The 19,393-nt window shown below is 39.2% G+C and overlaps 1 protein-coding gene across 5 annotated transcripts in view; it reads left to right on the top strand.

Moving 5' to 3' along the window:
* The window catches only part of pclob (piccolo presynaptic cytomatrix protein b), a 121,814-nt gene that overhangs the window by 98,694 nt on the left and 3,727 nt on the right, over positions 1-19,393 (top strand). For 4 of the 5 annotated variants that reach the window (XM_057837237.1, XM_057837233.1, XM_057837238.1 and 1 more), the window contains 8 exons: positions 3,715-3,741; positions 4,127-4,220; positions 5,432-5,503; positions 5,576-5,873; positions 5,957-6,151; positions 16,053-16,197; positions 16,266-16,324; positions 17,125-17,262. In XM_057837237.1, coding sequence (XP_057693220.1) covers positions 3,715-3,741; positions 4,127-4,220; positions 5,432-5,503; positions 5,576-5,873; positions 5,957-6,151; positions 16,053-16,197; positions 16,266-16,324; positions 17,125-17,262 — 1,028 coding nt within the window. The remainder of the gene's footprint in view (positions 1-3,714; positions 3,742-4,126; positions 4,221-5,431; positions 5,504-5,575; positions 5,874-5,956; positions 6,152-16,052; positions 16,198-16,265; positions 16,325-17,124; positions 17,263-19,393) is intronic. The other variant, XM_057837236.1, reaches the window with a different exon arrangement.

The following is a 19,393-nucleotide window of genomic DNA, read 5'->3' as shown; positions in this document are numbered from 1 at the left end:
AAGGAAAAATACTCACCTTCATTCATGGATATCCACAGATCAACGTTCTCTCGCAACGTCTCAACACTTGGCGCGAATGTCACCCGCCTCAATAGTCCCACAACACGTGACGCGAGACCAAAACAGGAAATAGCTAAGAGGTTGTCATGGAAACACGTACCGGAAACCTTTTATTTTAGCATTTTCTATTCAAAATGCTCTTCGTACATGAGTACAATATTCTTCATTCTACATACGTTATGAGGCAATTAAAAAATAGTAACGCAGCGACACTAAGGAAACTAACTTTAATCAGATTACTGGTGTAGAAAAATGAACGCGTTGGATAACTTGTTACTGAAAAAAGTAACCAGATTACAGTAACGCGTTACTGACAACACTGGCGACAAGCCGCCGGTCGCACTCCCGCCTTCATTGGTCGACAGGGAGCATTGTCACTCACAAAATGCAAGCCACCTCCTTATTAAAACGTTTGCCATGATCCCACTATTTGACATTATATAAACCACCCGCTTACTCACTTCCTCCTCCGTCCAACGGTGCATCAATTTTTGAGCTTCTTATGCCCATTCCTCGCGCAACAGGATCTTTTGGAAACCCCAAAAGGCTCATATCACTCTCCCTGGTTTAGCAACAAAAGCCTGCAGCACATTGGGCTGGCGTGATGCAAAAATAAACGAATTAATCCGCAAAATGAGCTAAATCTGCAGTCATCTGCATACAATAGTATGCCTGTATAGTGAAGATGATCTCATTCACCGACATCACATCCGCCTTCTTCCTCAACCTCCAAAGTTACTTAGGCTACGTTCATACTACAGGTCTTAATGCACAAATCCGATTTTTTGTCATATCTGTTTTTTTGGCGTGCCCGTTCAGACTGCCTTTGTCCATTGAGACCATTCGAGTATTACGCATGCGCACTAATTCGCAGTCCAACACGTGCTGAGCAAGACGACCTGCATGCGCAGAAGCATCAAAACAAATGACCACACATGCTGGCTGTCATCCGTCATTCCAGGGATATCATATTTTGCTTTTAAAAAAGAGGACACTAATAACAGACATAAATAATCCCAGTTTAAGATTATATTCGAAGTATATGGATCAATAGCATGCACGCACTGTCAGTGCATGTCACACACACATACGGGCAGTTTGCCCCGACTCTCGGCCGTGTAAGCAACGTTGAAATATTGCTTATTTGGAGCAGACAGAAAACCAATCATTCTCAGGCTTATCCTCAACCCATTTTTATTTTTTTATGACTGTTGTCAAGTCCGACCCTTCCTAAAAAGCCGTGTTCAAGGCAAGCTAAGCGCTAATAACACACAGCTGCACCGCTACGGTAGCGTCTCTCTCGCTTTTTGATGACGTAATTGCTGCATGAATTCCGATTTGAGAGACTGGACAGTACAGACCGCCGCGACAGTCTGGAAAAATGTGGCCCAGATCGGATTTGAACCACATACGAAAGTGACCCAGATCAGATTTGAAATGGTCCAGTTCTATGTGACTTGTCACGTTCAGACCGTCAAGTTAATGCCTCACTCGAGTTGGAAAAACACGAAAAAATTGGATTCGTGCATTAAGACCTGTAGTATGAATGTAGCCTTAGGTTCGCTAGGAAGGGTCACTACAGCACAGACTTTCTGAGAAGTCTACTGCTTTAAAATGGCGGCTGTTTACGAACGCCACCGAGTCTGTTATTTCGCATGTAGTTCTAAATGCATGTTATATCTAGGCGTAGATTGTAGGCTGTCGGCTACAGTCAGGAAATATTGGAGCCACCTAGCCAAGCATCACGTTTGCTACAGCGTCATAACAAACACTCTTCTATCTCCGTGTCTCTGACTTTTCTCGCGTCATTCAACCAAGGTAGTAACTAGAGATGTCCCTGATCGATCGGGTCCGATCACATCATTTTCAAAGTATCGGAATCGGCAAAAAAATATCGGCCATGCCTTTTTTAAATATATATATATATATGTTTTTTTTAATTAAATCGTTTTCTGATTGTATTTAACGTTACAATCATAATATGTTACACTCATCCAGAGTCTTTAGTTTAGGCTTAAGGTAGGGTTATCAAATTTATCCCAATAAAGGCAGTAATCAATTTTTTAAAAAATGTATCATGTTAAAATAGTTAACGCAATTAATGCATGCGCTGCACGACCCTCTCACGCATTGTTGCGCTCAATCTGTAATGGCGCGGTTTTACCTATATAGAGAGATAAAAGGCAGTGTATATTGAGTAGAGTGAATTTTGGCAGCCTTTGGAGCCTTTTTTTAATTGGCTAAAGCCTTACAATCCCTCTCCCTATGATTAACAATATCATGGGAAGCAATGTGGGGAAGCAAGGTAGCAATTGATCTTTTTCTTAACACCTTATGCTATTTCCCAACGCAGAGAAGATATATCCATCGGTAGCACTACGCACAGTCATGGTTCCACTTCCCATCATGCATTTGGGCATGGCTACAGTATCATTTACTGAAAGCTCAACAAATACACTTGATGGCAATATTTAGTCACAATACACAAAGTCACAAGTCTTTCTATCCGTGGATCCCTCTCACAGAAAGAATGTTAATAATGTAAATGCCATCTTGAGAATTTATTGTCATAATAAACAAATACAGTACTTATGTACTGTATGTTGAATGTATATATTCGTCCGAGTTTTATTGATTTTTTTCTTAATGCATTGCCAAAATTTATATGATCGGGAAAAATTATCGGGAATGACTGGAATTGAATCAGGAGCAAAAAAAAAGGAATTGGATCGGCAAATATCGGGATCGGCAGATATTCAAACTAAAATGATCGGGATCGGATGGGGAGCAAAAAAACATGATCGGAACAACCCTAGTAGTAACGCATAGTAACGCGCATTGTCTCGTTGCCGAAACGGTGACAAAATCCGAACGGAGAAAAAAAAACGTAATGCACGAAAAACGAACAGATTTTAAACGTACGGCATACACATTTAAAAATCAGTGTTCACTTGTACAAATTACGCCGAAACCGCACAACTTGACAGATATGCGTTTATACTTATCGCACCCGGGCTCCATTCACATTTGTTCCGCCAATGCTGGAAACCCCAAACAAAACATCTTTTATGAATTAAACATATTTTGTGAATTTTGCCCCTTGTGTTTACCTGATGTAACTGCCATAGTTTCTGTTACTTCGGGCTAAAAACCCATGAAAAAACATAATAACATTTCTTTATAAGTGGGCAAACTCACAAACTCATCAGAGGATGAACTCATTACTGTGCTTCCCCTACTACAGACGTGATGTTGTTGTTGCCCTGACCGCGCGCTCCGTCAGAACTTGAAAATAGCTCAGGGATCAATAAAGCCATTAGTCTCTCTAACAGTATCGGTTTCAGGAAATTAAGACATGTTCTTTAACAGCAGCATTCTAACCGTGCTGCCTTCTCTCCTCACGTCTACATTAACGGTTAAAGTAGTTGACGTTGGCTCGTTTTAGTGCATTCCCAGGGCGTCGAACCCTTTTGTGTGTCTTTATATGTGTGACCATTGCGAGAGTATGAATCCGCTTACAATCCTTTGACTGCCTTTTCTTTGAGCTCGTTTGGGCTTCTCTGACTGTTTATTTTTTTCTGTTTTTTGTTTTGTTCCGTTGGCTTTCTTGTTTGTGAAAATCTGCCCTCCTCTTCCTCTTCTGGACTCCCTCAGTCAAGTCATGGTTGTCCAGAATGCAAGGTAGTGTGGTGCCGATCTTTGCTTTCAGTCGGTGTTGTTACTTTTTACCCTCCTGCCTTTCCTTCAAATTCTGTGATTCGTACCCCACAATTTTTTGTTTTTTGTGCGTGTCCAGCTGTCCTCTCTGTTTAGCAGTGCTAAAACAAGATATACCATGGCTTCTTCTTCTTCATGCTTCTCACCTTCAACTCTCCTCCGCCTCTTTTGTACTGTAGAAATAATTACGGCAGCATTTATTACTTCATTCCTTTCAAATCATGATTTTCAAACAATCATATCGGAAAGCATCTTTTTCCTATTGTTCTGTGTACGTAATATTGTACTGACCGTCACGAAGATGGGAAGATGACGATCAAGTGTTTTGTGTGTTGTCGTAATGTTGCAGTGTGGACAACAAGAGAAGGACTAAGTACGCCCAGAAGACAGTGAACCCGGAATGGAACCAAACTGTCATCTACAAGAACATCCATATAGAGCAGGTACCGTAATTTTTGCAATATAAGGCGCATTTGACTATAAGCCGCTACCCACCATATTTGGCACGAAAACCATAAGCAGATTTTATGGGGGGGAAGCCCCCCTGGTGTCCGAAAAGTGTCATTGCATGTAACTGACTTTCCTATATATATAATTAGTACTGCAACGATTAATCGATTAACTCGAGTATTCGATTAGAAAAAAAATATTCGAATTAAATTTTGTTGCTTCGAATATTCGTTTAATTAAAGTGGCGTCGTAATGATTTATTTTGAAAGTGTTTGCATTTCATTTTATATATTAAGGTGGATACAATGCCCTCTGGTTGTCTCATTTCACATGGCTGAATCCAACTGCTCCCTGTTAAGACCAACGTTTTTGTTTGAGCTCATGTTTTTTAATGCATTCGGAAATTAGTTCATAGATATATTTAGCCTTTTTTTTTCGTGGGAATATGTGTCTGAAACGTTTGTTAAGAGCATGGTAAAAAATAAATAAATAAATAAATAAAAAAAATCGGAAAAAAAACGTTAGCATTTTATTGCATTTAAGCTACTGGACCTTTGCTCTGTAAGTTAGCCAATTGTTCTTTTGTTTACATAGATTCTCATTTATTCATTTTTTTATACAGTTTGAGGCTCAGCTCAGGTATTTTGATTTGATTTGTTCCTTATCCGATTACTCGATTATTCGAACTAACTAGTTCATCGATTAATCGACTACTAAAATAATCGATAGCTGCAGCCCTATACGTATATTGGGTTTGTTAGAATAATACAAACAGTCAAACAGTAAATATGGGAAAGGATACTATTCCCTTCAATAGCATCCGGTTAATAGGTTGTGCCGGACACATCACTGAAAAGTCTGACTGTTCATCCTATAACCGGTCAGGTGGTCATCCTGCTGACGCTGGGCTGCTACATGTGTGCAAACACCCCAGTAATGGCGGCCAACTACTACACAGCGACTTACTCTAATTTCTGCTCGGATTTGTCAATAGAGTAGATAGGCATATTGATGTGAAGCAAGAGGCACAGGCAAGATTGCGGTCGTTAACAAATTATTTATTATTTCTCTGCGGCCCAGTAGCGGATGTGCCATGGACCGGTATTTGTCCCTAGCGCGGTGGTTGGGGATCACTGGTCTAATGGACACCACCATTTGACTGAATTTAAGTCTATGCCTTTCCCCTCTCTCCTCTTCAATCTAGCTGAAGAAAAAGACTTTGGAAGTGACAGTGTGGGACTATGACAGATCCTCATCCAACGACTTCCTTGGAGAAGTGAGTTGAATCGTTTATCTTCACTTTAGCCAAATATTTCTTACTCTGCTATGTTTTTTTTTTCGACTTCAGGTCTTAATTGACTTGTCTAACACCACCCAACTGGACAACACACCTCGCTGGTTGCCACTTAAGGAGCAGAGCGAGAGCATTGAGCACAGCAGAGCCCACCACGGGGTTCAGGGGCCACCCGGGTCTGGAGCCGGGCAGGGGCACGGTGCCCAGAGCCATTTGTCAGGGCCCGGAATGGGGCCTGGGCATGGCATGGGTATGGGACAAGGACCAGAGCAGGGAGAAGGGAGCTATGATTCACCCATTAACTCTGTAATCAAGAGCAGAAGCCATGGAATCTTCCCTGATCCATCCAAAGGTAAGAAGAACACTTGGTTTAATCCAGGTGAACAACAATATATCGAAGGATCAAGTTTGAAGAATATGTTCAATTCCCAACAGATTTGCAAATGTTGCCTCTGGAAAAGTCTCACAGCAGCCCGGGGAGCTCCAAGTCTTCCTCCGACGGCCAGCTCCGCTCGCACGGGCCGTCGCGGAGCCAAAGCAAGAGCAGCGTCACCCAGGCCCACCTGGAGGACGCCGGGATAGCCATTGCTGCCGCCGAGGCTGCCGTGCAACAGTCCCGCCTGCAACCAAGTAATTCCCTTCCCTACCCTTGATGCACTTCCTTTGACACTCCTGTTTTTCCCTCCCCACGTGCGCATGCAGCTCACCTAAAAACGGGACTGCAACCTTTTACTTCATGTTTTTAATTACAGTGAAGCCCCATGTTTGTTATATATTTTTATACTTTGGCCAAAGTCTCATGTCGCCTTCTCTGTATAATTCTGATCTCGCCAGTGATCTTCAAATCAGAAACAGAAGAACTTTAACCACCACCAAATATTTTTTAACTGGAGGAACACCCCGAACATACTTCTGCCGAAGCAGCCAAATTCAAAGCAACACATTATTCAGTGTAAAGCTTTCTTTTCTCATCAAATCACATACAGTTGTGGTCAAAAGTTTACATACACTTGTGAAGAATATAATGTCATGGCTCTCTTGAGTTTCCAGTTATTTCTACAACTCTGATAGAGTGATTGGAACAGATACTTCTTTGTCACAAAAAAACATTCATGAAGTTTTTTTTTTTTATGACTTTATTATGGGTTAACAGAAAAAAGTGATCAAATCTGCTGGGTCAAAAATATACATACAGCAGCGCTAATATTTGGTAAATTGTCCCTTGGCCATTTTCACTTCAATTAGGCGCTTTTGGTAGCCATTCACAAGCTTCTGGCAAGCTTCTGGTTGAATCTTTGACCACTCCTCATGACAGAATTGGTGCAATTCAGTTAAATTTGATGGCTTTCTGACATGAACTTGTTTCTTCAGCATTGTCCACAAGTTCTCAATGGGGTTTAAGTCAGGACTTTGGGAAGGCCATTCGAAAACCTTAATTCTAGCCTGATTTAGCCATTCTATTACCACTTTTGATGAGTGTTTGGGGTCATTGTCCTGTTGGAACACCCAACTGCGCCCAAGGCACAATCTTCGTGCTGATGACGTTAGGTTATCTTGAAGAATTTGAAGGTATCCTCCTTCTTCATTATCCCATTTACTCTCTGTAAAGCACCAGTTCCATTGGCAGCAAAACAGCCCCACAGCATAATATTACCACCACCGTGCTTGATGGTAGGCATGGTGTACTTGGGGTTAAAGGCCTCACCTTTTCTCCTCCAAACATATTGCTGGGCATTGTGACCAAACAGCTCGATTTTTATTTCGTCTTACCACAGAACTTTCCTCCAGAAGGTCATATCTTTGTCCATGTGATCAGCAGCAAACTTCAGTCGAGCCTTAAGGTGCCGCTTTTGGAGCAAGGGCTTTCTTCTTGCACGGCACCCTCTCAGTCCATGGAGATGCAAAGCACGCTTGACTGTGGACACTGACACCTGTGTTCCAGCAGCTTCTAATTCTTGGCAGATCTGCTTTTTGGTGATTCTCGGTTGAATCTTCACCCTCCTGACCAATTTTCTCTCAGCAGCAGGTGATAGCTTGCGTTTTCTTCCTGATCGTGGCAGTGACAAAACAGTGCCATGCACTTTATACTTACAAACAATTGTTTGCACTGTTGCTCTTGGGACCTGCAGCTGCTTTGAAATGGCTCCAAGTGACTTTCCTGGTTTGTTCAAGTCAATAATCACTCACAAGAAATTGCTAATTTGTGTTGCTGTACGTATATTTTTGACCCAGCAGATTTGATCACTTTTTCTGTTAACCCATAATAAAGTCATAAAAGAACCAAACTTCATGAATGTTTTTTGTGACAAAGAAGTATCTGTTCCAATCACTCTATCGGAGAAATATCAGAGTTGTAGAAATAACTGGAAACTCAAGAGAGCCATGACATTATGTTCTTCACAAGTGTATGTAAACTTTTGACCACAACTGTACACTACACCAGTGTTTTTCAACCTTTTCTGAGTCACGGCACGTTTTTACATTGGAAAAAATCTCGCGGCACACCACTAACCAACTATGCTCCAAAATGACTTTCTGTACAGTATATATAATCATAAAATAATTTCTCAATATTCATACTTCCTCAACGTGAGTAACTTGAGCCTGTTTAGATGAACAAAAAGCTGATATCCTGGCACGAATCTTCTTCAATAGCTCTCAGTCTCTCTCTGCACATACACATACAGTAGAGGTTCCATTATGCCGATTGGATGCAGGAATGCTAGGCAATAGACAATGACAGAGCAGTTATACTAAGTATGTTACGTTCAGTAGACTCTGGGAGCTGCGACTACCAGCCATACTGTGTTTTGCCTTTCGTATCCTGATAGTTCTTTCGTAACATTAGGCAATATTATCCCCATTGAGGAGTGTCTTAACTTGAAAATTCTGTATGTAGAGACGTTCATAAGTAGGGGTACTACTGTACTCCAGCTAACATGACATCTAATTGCCATGAATGTGGCCTGCGAACCAAAGTGAGTTTTACACCCCTGGTTATGGTCTCAACATTGGTCGGGACCCTATAACAGCATAACCTACATGTACACTTTTTGCTGGGGACGGGACATTAATAAGGCCAAACAGATTGGGTAAATTTCTCACAAATAGCTGGTTCCTACGTAAAAATGAAAAAGTTAAAATTATTTTCATGGGAGAAAGTTATTTTTCAAAATGCTTGCTTTAAAAAGGAAATTTAGAGTCGTTGTGTTTATGTTTTTTTTTTGGGGGGGGGGGTTAAGAAATATGCATCGGCTGCAAATAAAAATGTATATATTTTTTAAATGATGTAGAAAATAAATACATTTTAATTAATGAATAAATGCACAAAATGCTCAGTTGAATTAACGTTAACAGTAGCAGCTTTCTACTCGAGTTTTACAGGTTAGCAAATTCACACAGTTTAATATCATGCTAAATCTGATGCAGGTCAGACTTTCGGTTGCAAAATTAGTGGCGTGTTCCCCACCTCCACAACAATGACCTTTTTTAACATTAGTTATAGCAGCTGCCCAAGAGTTAGCTTCTGTAGCCGGGGGTCGGACCGCCAAGGCCCCCGCCTTTGGCTGCCGCCCAAATTGCTACGCACCCGACCCCTTTGGTCCCTCCCACAGTGGTGAGCCCATGGGAAGGCGGACCCACGTTGCCTTTTTGGGCTGTGCCCGGCCGGACCCCATGGGAAAAGGCCTGGCCACCAGACGCTCGCCTTCGAGCCCCACCCCCAGGCCTGGCTCCAGAGGGGGGCCCCGGTAACCCGTGCCCGGGCAAGGGAAACTTGGATACTGTAATTGGATCCTGGACGCCTCCCTGGAGAGGTGTTCCAGGCATGTCCCAACGGCGGGAGGCCCCGGGGTCGACCCAGGACACGCTGGAGAGACTATGTCGCTCGGCTGGCCTGGGAATGCCTTGGAATCGGAGGAGCTGGCTGAAGTGGCTGGGGAGAGGGAAGTCTGGGCTTCCCTTCTAAAGCTGCTGCCCCCGCGACCCGACCCCGGAATAAGCGGAAGATAATGGATGGATGGATGGATACAGTAGCTGCTGGCCGAAAAAAAAACTTCTAACATCCCTCTTCTCTAAAGTGGGCGGAGTCGGCGACATGTTGACATGTTTTTCTGTTGGGATTGTGTGAATGTGGGGGTTCTAGTTATCAGCCAATCAAACTTGCGTTTGAGGGGGAAAAAAATGGACCGTCACGTTCTGCACAAAAAAAAAAAAAAAAAAAAAAAAAAAATACAGTGATTCACTTAATAATGGTAGGGTCAATTCTATCCTTAGAACATATGAGAAGACAATACAAATTACCTATATAACTGAACTCATTATATAATGCAAATAAAGTGGCTTATAAATTGGTGGGGACAATTTCAGCATCCTGAAAAGTTTGTGGTGTTATGTCCCTACCGTCCCTATGCAAACCTACGCCCTTGGACATTTCCATGGCAGTTAAACCACTTCAGTGTTTCTGCCCATTTACGTATATTGCTGCTGTGGTGAATGGCATAAACTACATTGAGGATTACTGGCAAAATCTGAATTACATCATGAATTTATTCCAAGTAATCTATAGAGCTTTGCTGCCATCTAAGGGTTTCAATTGGTACTTACAATTTTTGTGCAAATATCAATTACTCTATCCAATTTATATACATACTGGGGTTCACTGTACATTAAAACCTCAATTAAAAATGACAGGGCCAGTAATAAAGGGCAATGTAAAAAAAATCTTATTAATAACACAAATTAATCTGCTTGTTTCCCTGAATTTAACTCACATCAACATAGGAAAAAAACATCTTATCAGACTTATAAACCCAATAATAACTATTGTGCATGTGCCAATCCGAACCACTTGGTTTCTACAAAACCCGAAAACCAAAGTGGAATGGCAGTCCCTCAAATGACAAAATGTAACAAATAAATCCCAATTAGTATTTCTCATGCCTTCTTGAATATTTAAGCATGACATCGCAGCTCCCTTTGCTCCCGTGCTGCTGTTCTAAGCGTGTCTCTGCATGCATTTACCATGTGAATGCACCACTAGCAACGAGGCAACAGACACATATACGCACGCAAACAGTACTCCCCCGCTCCCTGCTGTCCCCGCTCCCCACCCTCTTTGCTCCCACTGCCCTCAACAATTGGCGGTCAAAGCAGGAAACGGCATCATTCCGAGCCTCATCCACCAATGAGAGCAAAGAGAGAAAGAGGGAAGGTGAGGCAACAAATAGGAACCGTAATCATAAACAATACAAACTAAAATGTTTTAAAACTTGATAAACTTTATCAGCAGCTTGTAAATATGTGACTAACTTCGATTATAAATATTGTGCAAATGTGCATGCATTCCCTTTTCAGTGTGTTCAATTTTTAATTGGATTTTGTTTTATGCTATAGTCAATAATTATGTTTAAAACTGGTATTTTTGCCCGTGATTGATAAATACGCACACATCTGCCAGCATATTAGGCACACTTGTAAATTCCGTATAAATTATTATTAATCATATACACAGCACCAATTATCATCTGTTGACACACCAAGGCTGAAAATACTCCCTCAGTTAAGGATCACTGAGATAGAAGTTGCCCTTTAGCGATGTTTCTTTGCAACATAGTGTAGGGTGACCAAACGTCCTCTTTTGCCCGGACAAGTCCTACTTTCACATAGTATCCTCGTCGTCCGGGCGGGTTTTATAAATTCATAAAAATGTCCGGTTTTTAAGATTTTTCATGGGACCAATTTGAAGAGAATTCCTCCGGCCGCTGGGTGGCAGCGCCTGCCTGCAATGACATGCCTCCTAGTAGTAGGGAGGGAAGAAGTAGTTCTTCTTGTTTTTGTTGGCAGTTTACCCCTATCATTAGGCATTACCGCCATCTACTGGACTGACAATTTGGCCACAACGCCTGCCCAATGGCGTACCGCAAGCAACATGTCACTTCCGCTCATTAATATTCATGGCATTAGCTACTGTTGCTAAGCAAGGACAAGCCACCTTTTGTCCCTAATAGGAAATAAATGGAAATCGTGTACCAAGGAGATGTTTACAGCGCTAAACCTACCAATTCTCTCCGAAAATGATGTGCCTGGTGCCAAATTGACTGGCATAGATGTGGAAGAACATAAAAATGTTCAGTTAAAGCAGTACTTCTCAAATAGTGGGGCGCGCCCCCCTGGGGGGGCGCAGAGCGATGCCGGGGGGGGCGCATGTGACCTCGGGGAACATGCTTTTTTTTTTTTTTTGCTGTACTGGAATAAAGTGTACTTGCACATCCACTCAGTGGGTGGCAGTGGCGCTCTCATTTTCAGAGTGCGCGCAGTATTTTTGAACTAAGGAAGAGCACTCAGAACACACAGAAAACAGATATGAAGAGCAGTGCGCCGCCGCCGTTTTCGAAAGCCGTTTTCCGACCGGTGTTCGGCCATTCCTTACTACGCGGCGAAACGTCCTACACAATGCTCAGGGCGCTTGCGCATGCATTCACACGCATGCGCACATCGGTTAGAGGCGGCGATTACTCACTATTTTTGTTTTTATTTAGTTATTTAGAACCTTTTCACAGCCTCAAAGATACTTTTTGCATGTATTACCCTCTCATACTTTTAACCATTGTGTTTTTTTGTGTTAGATTTGAAGCAGTTGACCACATTAGTCACGTAGCGTGTTTAAACCTTCCTTATTTGATATAACTACATTTAAGTATTTTCTGCAGGCATTTTTTTAGTACGTTATTCCTGTATGCATCTAAATAAAACAAGTTTAGAGCGCATGGTAGTACTTTAGGTGTCAAATTCGACTAATGTAGGACGTTTCGCCGATGTAGAATATTTTGGCAGAACACCGGACTCACGCAGCGACCCACTGTCTTGTCCGGCCGGTTCTCACGTCGCCGCCCGAGAAGTGCCATTTTTGGCTTGGGATCGTCACGACGACCGCCCTCACCTACGGTTCTACCTCGGCCGCCGGGAATGCGCTTTTTTCGTGCCGTTTGCCTTTTAGCTTTGACTTTTAATACAGTGGGTAATGAGGAAAGACCACTGTTTACTGTGTCTAAAAATAATTATAGCGGACAGCCAGAAGCCAAAACAATTAAGACGCCACTTAAAGACATTAGACCCCAATCTCATTGATAAGCTTGATTGTTTTTCAGCGAAAACGGCCGAATATTTCCAACAATCGTCCTGTTTTGTCAGTGTAATATCAGTAAACCAATTAGCATTGTTAGCATGCTCATTGCAAGATAACTCCACACCATTGCAAAGGAGGTACAAAAATAAAAACTGTCCTTCTGTCCAAGGACACTTTTTTTTTTTCTTTTTCTTTTATTCAGTTTTGTTTTTCCGATCAAATTTTTTGGCATATTTTCCTCATGAGTGAATGTTTCTAATCAATTTTAATTTGTTATTATTTACTGATTTTATTACATTTTATTTTTCTTTATCAAATGGTCAAAAATGTAACTTGAGTGTATTTTTTAGTTTGGATGGGACTTTTTTTTTCTAATTCAGGCAAATTGATGCGCGTCGTCTTCTCTGTTACAAACAAAACAATGTTAATAAAGTTCTACTTTATTATAAGTTGATCTGTTACTTTTTTTCGTAATTAGGAAAAAAAAGGACACAATGTTAGGCAGATGCGTATTTATAATAGTAATTTTATAGACAAATGATACTATTTACAGTGGTGGCAGAGAGTTTGGGGGGGGCGCGAAACATTTATGTCTTCCTTGGGGGGGCGTAACAGAAAATAATTGAGAAGCACTGTGTTAAAGAGATGGCTTTAGTGTCGAAAGCTGAAAAAAAAAAACGAGCCGACCTAAGCATAGCTTTAGCTTTTTTTTATCGACGCGACTGACAATGACATTCTCCGGTTTCAACAAGCTATCCTTTACCATCAGCCCTGTCTTTCTTATATATCCTCTGGTTGTCCTACGTCTCTTACCGTTCTTGGGGGTAATTTAGCTAGCTTTGTGTAGCGATCGCAAATGCTACTCAGTGACAGCCAACGAACACTTTTAATTTTTTCATTGATAACACATCTTAATCCTATAATTTATTTACACTTCCCCCTTACTAAAGTTGTTTATATATATATATATATATATATATATATATATATATAAACAGAAACGGTAACAGTGGCAGTCAGATACCATTGTAATATTTTTTCAGGTCATTCATTGTCAGACAGAAGCAGTACGGCACAACGTTACGCAAAAAAAATAAAGTAAAAAATATAAAAATGGCTTACCTCTTTGTCCTCTGAAAGACCATGCCAACCCAACATAATGTTTACTGCATATGAAACATGAATGGATTCGCCGAGCTGGTGTTAAAGTCCGCGCAAGTTGATTCGGTCTTCACATTTTTTCCTCCCGAGTTTTTGGTTTCCGGGAACGTATGAAGAAAACATCCTTCACGGTCGCAATGTCTAGAGTCGTTTCTACAAGTTCCAAAAAAAGCAATGCGTGATCGGCATGTTCGTTTTTGAAAGATTACCGGCGAAAAGTAGCACTAATTGCGTTGTGTCCATGCGAGGGCGGGTCTATAATGTCCCACTTCGGCTTTACTTCCGCTTTACGATGCGACGTCACGGTCTAAAAATAGCCTGCGTGCGGTACGTCATTGTTAAGTTTTTTTATGATAAATACGTATATAATGACAACTGTTGACTTCTGTCAGAGCTTTGACTGTAAAATCCAGTTTGGTGTTGCATCGTTGCGCTGCCGATGATTGTAAACTTTTATAGCAGTTTGATTTTTGCCTCAGCTAGCTATCAGTAAGCTAAACCACGCTAGGCATTATGGGAAACGTAGTGAGGAAAATCAGTTTTTGAACACCTGTCAATTAGCTAGAATTGTGAGCCTTAATAACCTGTTAGTCACCTTTAAAAAGTCCACCGCCACTCCACTTATACAGTGTATCACAAAAGTCTGTTTCTGTGACAAACCCAAAGAAGGTTATTTGGTTATTATCTATTTAATTAAGAGTGTTATTATTATATTATATTATATTTAGGGCTGTCAAAATTATCGCGTTAACGGGCGGTAATTACTTTTTTAAATTAATCACGTTAAAATATTTGACGCAATTAACGCACATGTCCCGCTCAGACAGATTTAAATGACAGTAGAGTGAAATGCCCACTTGTTAATTGTGTTTTATGGAGTTTTGCCACCCTCTGCTGGCACTTGGGTGCGACTGATTCTATAGGTTTCAGCACCCATGAGCATTGTGTAAGTAATTATTGACATCAACAATGGCGGGCTACTAGTTTATTTTTTGATTGAAAATTTTACAAATTTTATTAAAACGGAAACATTAAGAGGGGTTTCAATATAACATTTCTATAACTTGTACTAACATTTATCTTTTAAGAATTACAAGTCTTTCTATCCATGGATCACTTTAACAGAATGTTAATAATGGTAATGCCATCTTGTTGATTTATTGTTATAATAAACAAATACAGTCCTTATGTACCGTATGTTGAATGTATATATCCATCTTGTGTCTTATCTTTCCATTCCAACAATTTATTTTTCAGAATATATATATAATTTACAGAAAAATATGGCATATTTTATAGATGGTTTGAATTGCGATTAATTGCGATTAATTACGATTAATTAATTTTTAAGCTGTAATTAACTCGATTAAAAATTTTAATCATTTGACAGCCCTAATTATATTATATTATATCATATTATATTATATTATATTTTGGGCCGTCAAATGATTAAAATTTTTAATCGAGTTAATCACAGCTTAAAAATTAATTAATCGTAATTAATCGCAATTCAAACCATCTATAAAATATGCCATATTTTTCTGTAAATTATTGTTGGAATGGAAAGATAAGACACAAGACGGATATATACATTCAACATATTTGTTTATTATAACAATAAATCAACAAGATGGCATTAACATTAACATTCTGTTAAAGCGATCCATGGATAGAAAGACTTGTAGTTCTTAAAAGAGTTATAGGAATTTTATATTAAAACCCCTCTTAATATTTTCGTTTTAAATAAAATTTGTAAAATTTTCAATCAAAAAATAAACTAGTAGCCCGCCATTGTTGGTGTGAATAATTATACAATGCTCATGGGTGCTTAAGCCCATAAAATCAGTCGCACCCAAGCGCCAGCAGAGGGCGACAAAACTCCAAAAAACACAAGTAACAAGTTGGCATTGCATTGTGCTGTCATTTTAATCTGTTTGAGCGGGGCATGTGCATTAATTGCGTCAAATATTTTAACGTGATTAATTTTAAAAAATTAATTACCGCCCATTAACGCGATAATTTTGACAGCCCTATTATATTATCATGATTTTAAGTAAAAATGTTTTACGTTATTTACACTTTTCCCATTTTTTTTTACGATAAAATTCTGGCACTAACAGCTGCCAGTATTTTACAGTAAATTCGAGTTTGCTATACATGTATCTATAAATGTGCACAACAAGCCCCTTGTCATATGAGTATTAAGTGTATCGAATGTATCTATTTTTCTTTTATCTATCATAGGACCAGGGCATCGGCTGGGCGACATATCAGGACCGGTGGTGCTGTCGGCCCCCAGCCTGGTGGGCGACGCCTACGGGGGCGGTCTGGATGGGGGTGAAGGTGGAGGTACCGGAGTGGATAGTGCCATATTTCAAGTCCCACGAATGTGAGATGACACAAAAAATACTGTTTGTGGTTGACAGTCTGTAACAAATCTTATCCCGTTTGATGCAGTGGTACGACTATTCCAAATGGAACGGACAAAAATCACATGGGAACTCCAGAGAATGAAGGCAAGAGACTCTCATCTCAAATTTTGAAAAATCCTGAAACGTGTTAGCCGTTTATAGGGCACTCCTTTAACTCGTTGGCTGCCAATGACGGTGTTAGATGTCAATGGCAATGGAAGATGAGCATTCATAGCCAGTGCTCACAGTTTAAATGAATTCTATTGTTATCAGTGGCAGGCAATTAAATACTATGAAACTAAATACATAAACTTTAGAGTGTTTTTTAGGCCCATAACCGAAGTTTTTTGTTTGTTTTTATTAACACTTCATTAATTTACAGTTATTTTTATTGATTTTAAAAAAATGATAGATGCAAAAATATTGACGAATAGTATTGAGACCTGGCATCCACATAAGTGGACTTCATGTTTTGGGTTATGTAGGGCACTCTTGTATACTAAATATCAAAATTAAGTTAACATAAAGTTACGTTGTTGTTTTCATTATTATGAATAGTCACTTGCCTCAAAAATGGTTAAACTTTAAAATCCAATCAAAAGGCTCTATTTTGTTGACTGCAACCTTGGAACCTTTACATTTTCATTTTTGCTGTATATGTCGCCATCTACTGGCCACTCAATGCAGAAAGGATTTTGAGGGACAAAGAAGGGATTTAAGATTAAAAAAAATTCAAAGGATTTTACTATTCATGTTACCTTCGACCTGTTTGAGCAGCTACCTTTGTGAATTATGGCCAAAAGTTTTATTGAACGACAGTACAACATTTCCTAGATGCGTTAGGATTTATGTGATTTTAGGATTTTATGAGTAGCAGTAAATGACCACAGTTTTTTTTGTTATAGGAGGTAAGACCCAAGTAATGGGTGAGATCAAGGTGGCTCTGAAGAAGGAGGTCAAGACAGACGGCGACCAGTTGGTCCTGGAGATCTTACAGTGCAGAAATATCACTTACAAGTTCAAAAGCCCGGACCATCTGCCAGGTGGGGGAAATACTTTTTGGGCATGTGGACATTCAGTATGGTAGTTTCAAGTAGGGCTACAATGGAGGTAGTGCTCTGCGATATGAAAAGAAAATGTCCTATCACGATATTTTTTATTGATATGCCACTATAATACAGTGCATTTTAAATTATTTTTTTAATACAACAGTTATGACAGCTTCTCCCCACTCACTTTACTTTTAAATTTACATGAAACTGATCCTTCCATGAATGTTAAATGGATCAAGTACTGCTGCAACTTAAAACTAGCCAGTGTAAAGAAAGTCACCACAGTGGCATAATTCATATTTTTATTTTATTTATTCTCAACACTGTGCGGGTCAAATGTAACAATATTTTTTTTCTATACAAACTTGTCCTGTATATTCATTAGGGCTACAGCTATCGATTATTTTAGTAGTCGATTAATCTATCAACCAGGGCTGTCAAAATGATCGCGTTAACGGGCGGTTATTAATTTTTTAAATTAATCACGTTAAAATATTTGACGCAATTAACGCACATGCCCCGCTCAAACAGACTAAAATTACAGTACAGTGTAATGTCCGCTTGTTACTTGTTTTCTGGTATTTGGCGCCCTCTGCTGGTGTTTGGGTCCAACTGATTTTATGGGTTAGTACCATGAGTGAGCAAGGTGTAATTATTGACATCAACAATGGCGAGCTACTAGTTTATTTTTTGATTGAAAATTTTACAAATTTTAATAAAACGTAAACATAAAGAGGGGTTTTAATACAAAATATCTATAACTTGTACTAACATTTATCTTTTAAGAACTACAAATCTTTCTATACATGGATCGCTTTAAGAGAATGTTAATAATGTTAATCCATCTTGTTGATTTATTGTTATAATAAACAAATACAAACACAGAAAAATATGGCATATTTTATAGATGGGTGGAATTGCGATTAATTAATTTTTAAGCTGTAATTAACTCCATTAAAAATTTTAATAGTTTGACAGCCCTACTATCAACTAGTTATTTCGAATAATCGAGTAATTGGATCAGGAACATTTAATGCATTGCAGAATACATTCTAGATGTAAAACAAAGGCTTGCCGAAATTGCACTTTCAAAAGAGCATCAAATTTGAATCCAAAATAAAATTCCCGAGTGTTCCTCCAAACTATGCAGAGTTGCACTTTCATTTAAAAATAAATTAAAATAATTGAGTTTAGCCTCAATCTGAATAAATAAAATAAATGAGGATCTAAGTACAACAAATGAACAAATGACTAACATAGCAAATGTCTTCTAAATTAAATGCATAAAATGCTAACTTTTTTTTTTTTTACATTGCTCTTAAATCGTTCAAACCCATATTCCCACAATATACTAAAAATACCTATAAACTAAATTACGAATGCATAAAAAAACATTAACTCAAAAAAAAAAAAACTTTTGTTGGTCTTAACAGGGAGCAGCTGGATTCAGCCATGTTAAATGAGTTATTTCATATTCACTGTTACCACTAGAGGGCAGTGTATCTACCCAAATCAAAAATTAATCAATGTTCATGCTCAAATATAGATACCTTAATATGTAATAATTAGGGCTGTCAAACAATTAAAATTTTTAATCGAGTTAATCACAGCTTACAAATTAATGAATCGTAATTAATCGCAATTCAAACATTCTATAAAATATGCCATATTTTTCTGTAAATTATTGTTGGAATGGAAAGATAAGACACAAGACGGATATATACATTCAACATACTGCACATAAGTACTGTATTTGTTTATTATAACAATAAATCAACAAGATGGCATTAACATTATTAACATTCTGTTAAAGCGATCGATGGATAGAAAGACTTGTAGTTCTTAAAAGATAAATGTTAGTACAAGTTATAGAAATTTGATATTAAAACCCCTCTTAATGTTTTCGTTTTAATAAAATCTGTAAAATGTTCAATCAAAAAATAAACTAGTTGCTCGCCATTGTTGATGTCAATAATAATTATGGTGCTGAAGCCTGAAACCCATAAAATCAGTCGCACCCAAGCGCCAGCAGAGGGCGGAAAAACACCAAAAAACACAAGTAACAAGTGGAAATGACACTTTGCTGTCATTTTAATCTGTTTGAGCGGGGCATGTGCGTTAA

The sequence above is a fragment of the Corythoichthys intestinalis genome, chromosome 5, assembly GCF_030265065.1.
Source record: "Corythoichthys intestinalis isolate RoL2023-P3 chromosome 5, ASM3026506v1, whole genome shotgun sequence".
Taxonomy (NCBI): Eukaryota; Metazoa; Chordata; class Actinopteri; order Syngnathiformes; family Syngnathidae; genus Corythoichthys; species Corythoichthys intestinalis.
This window is presented reverse-complemented; position numbering and strand designations above follow the sequence as displayed.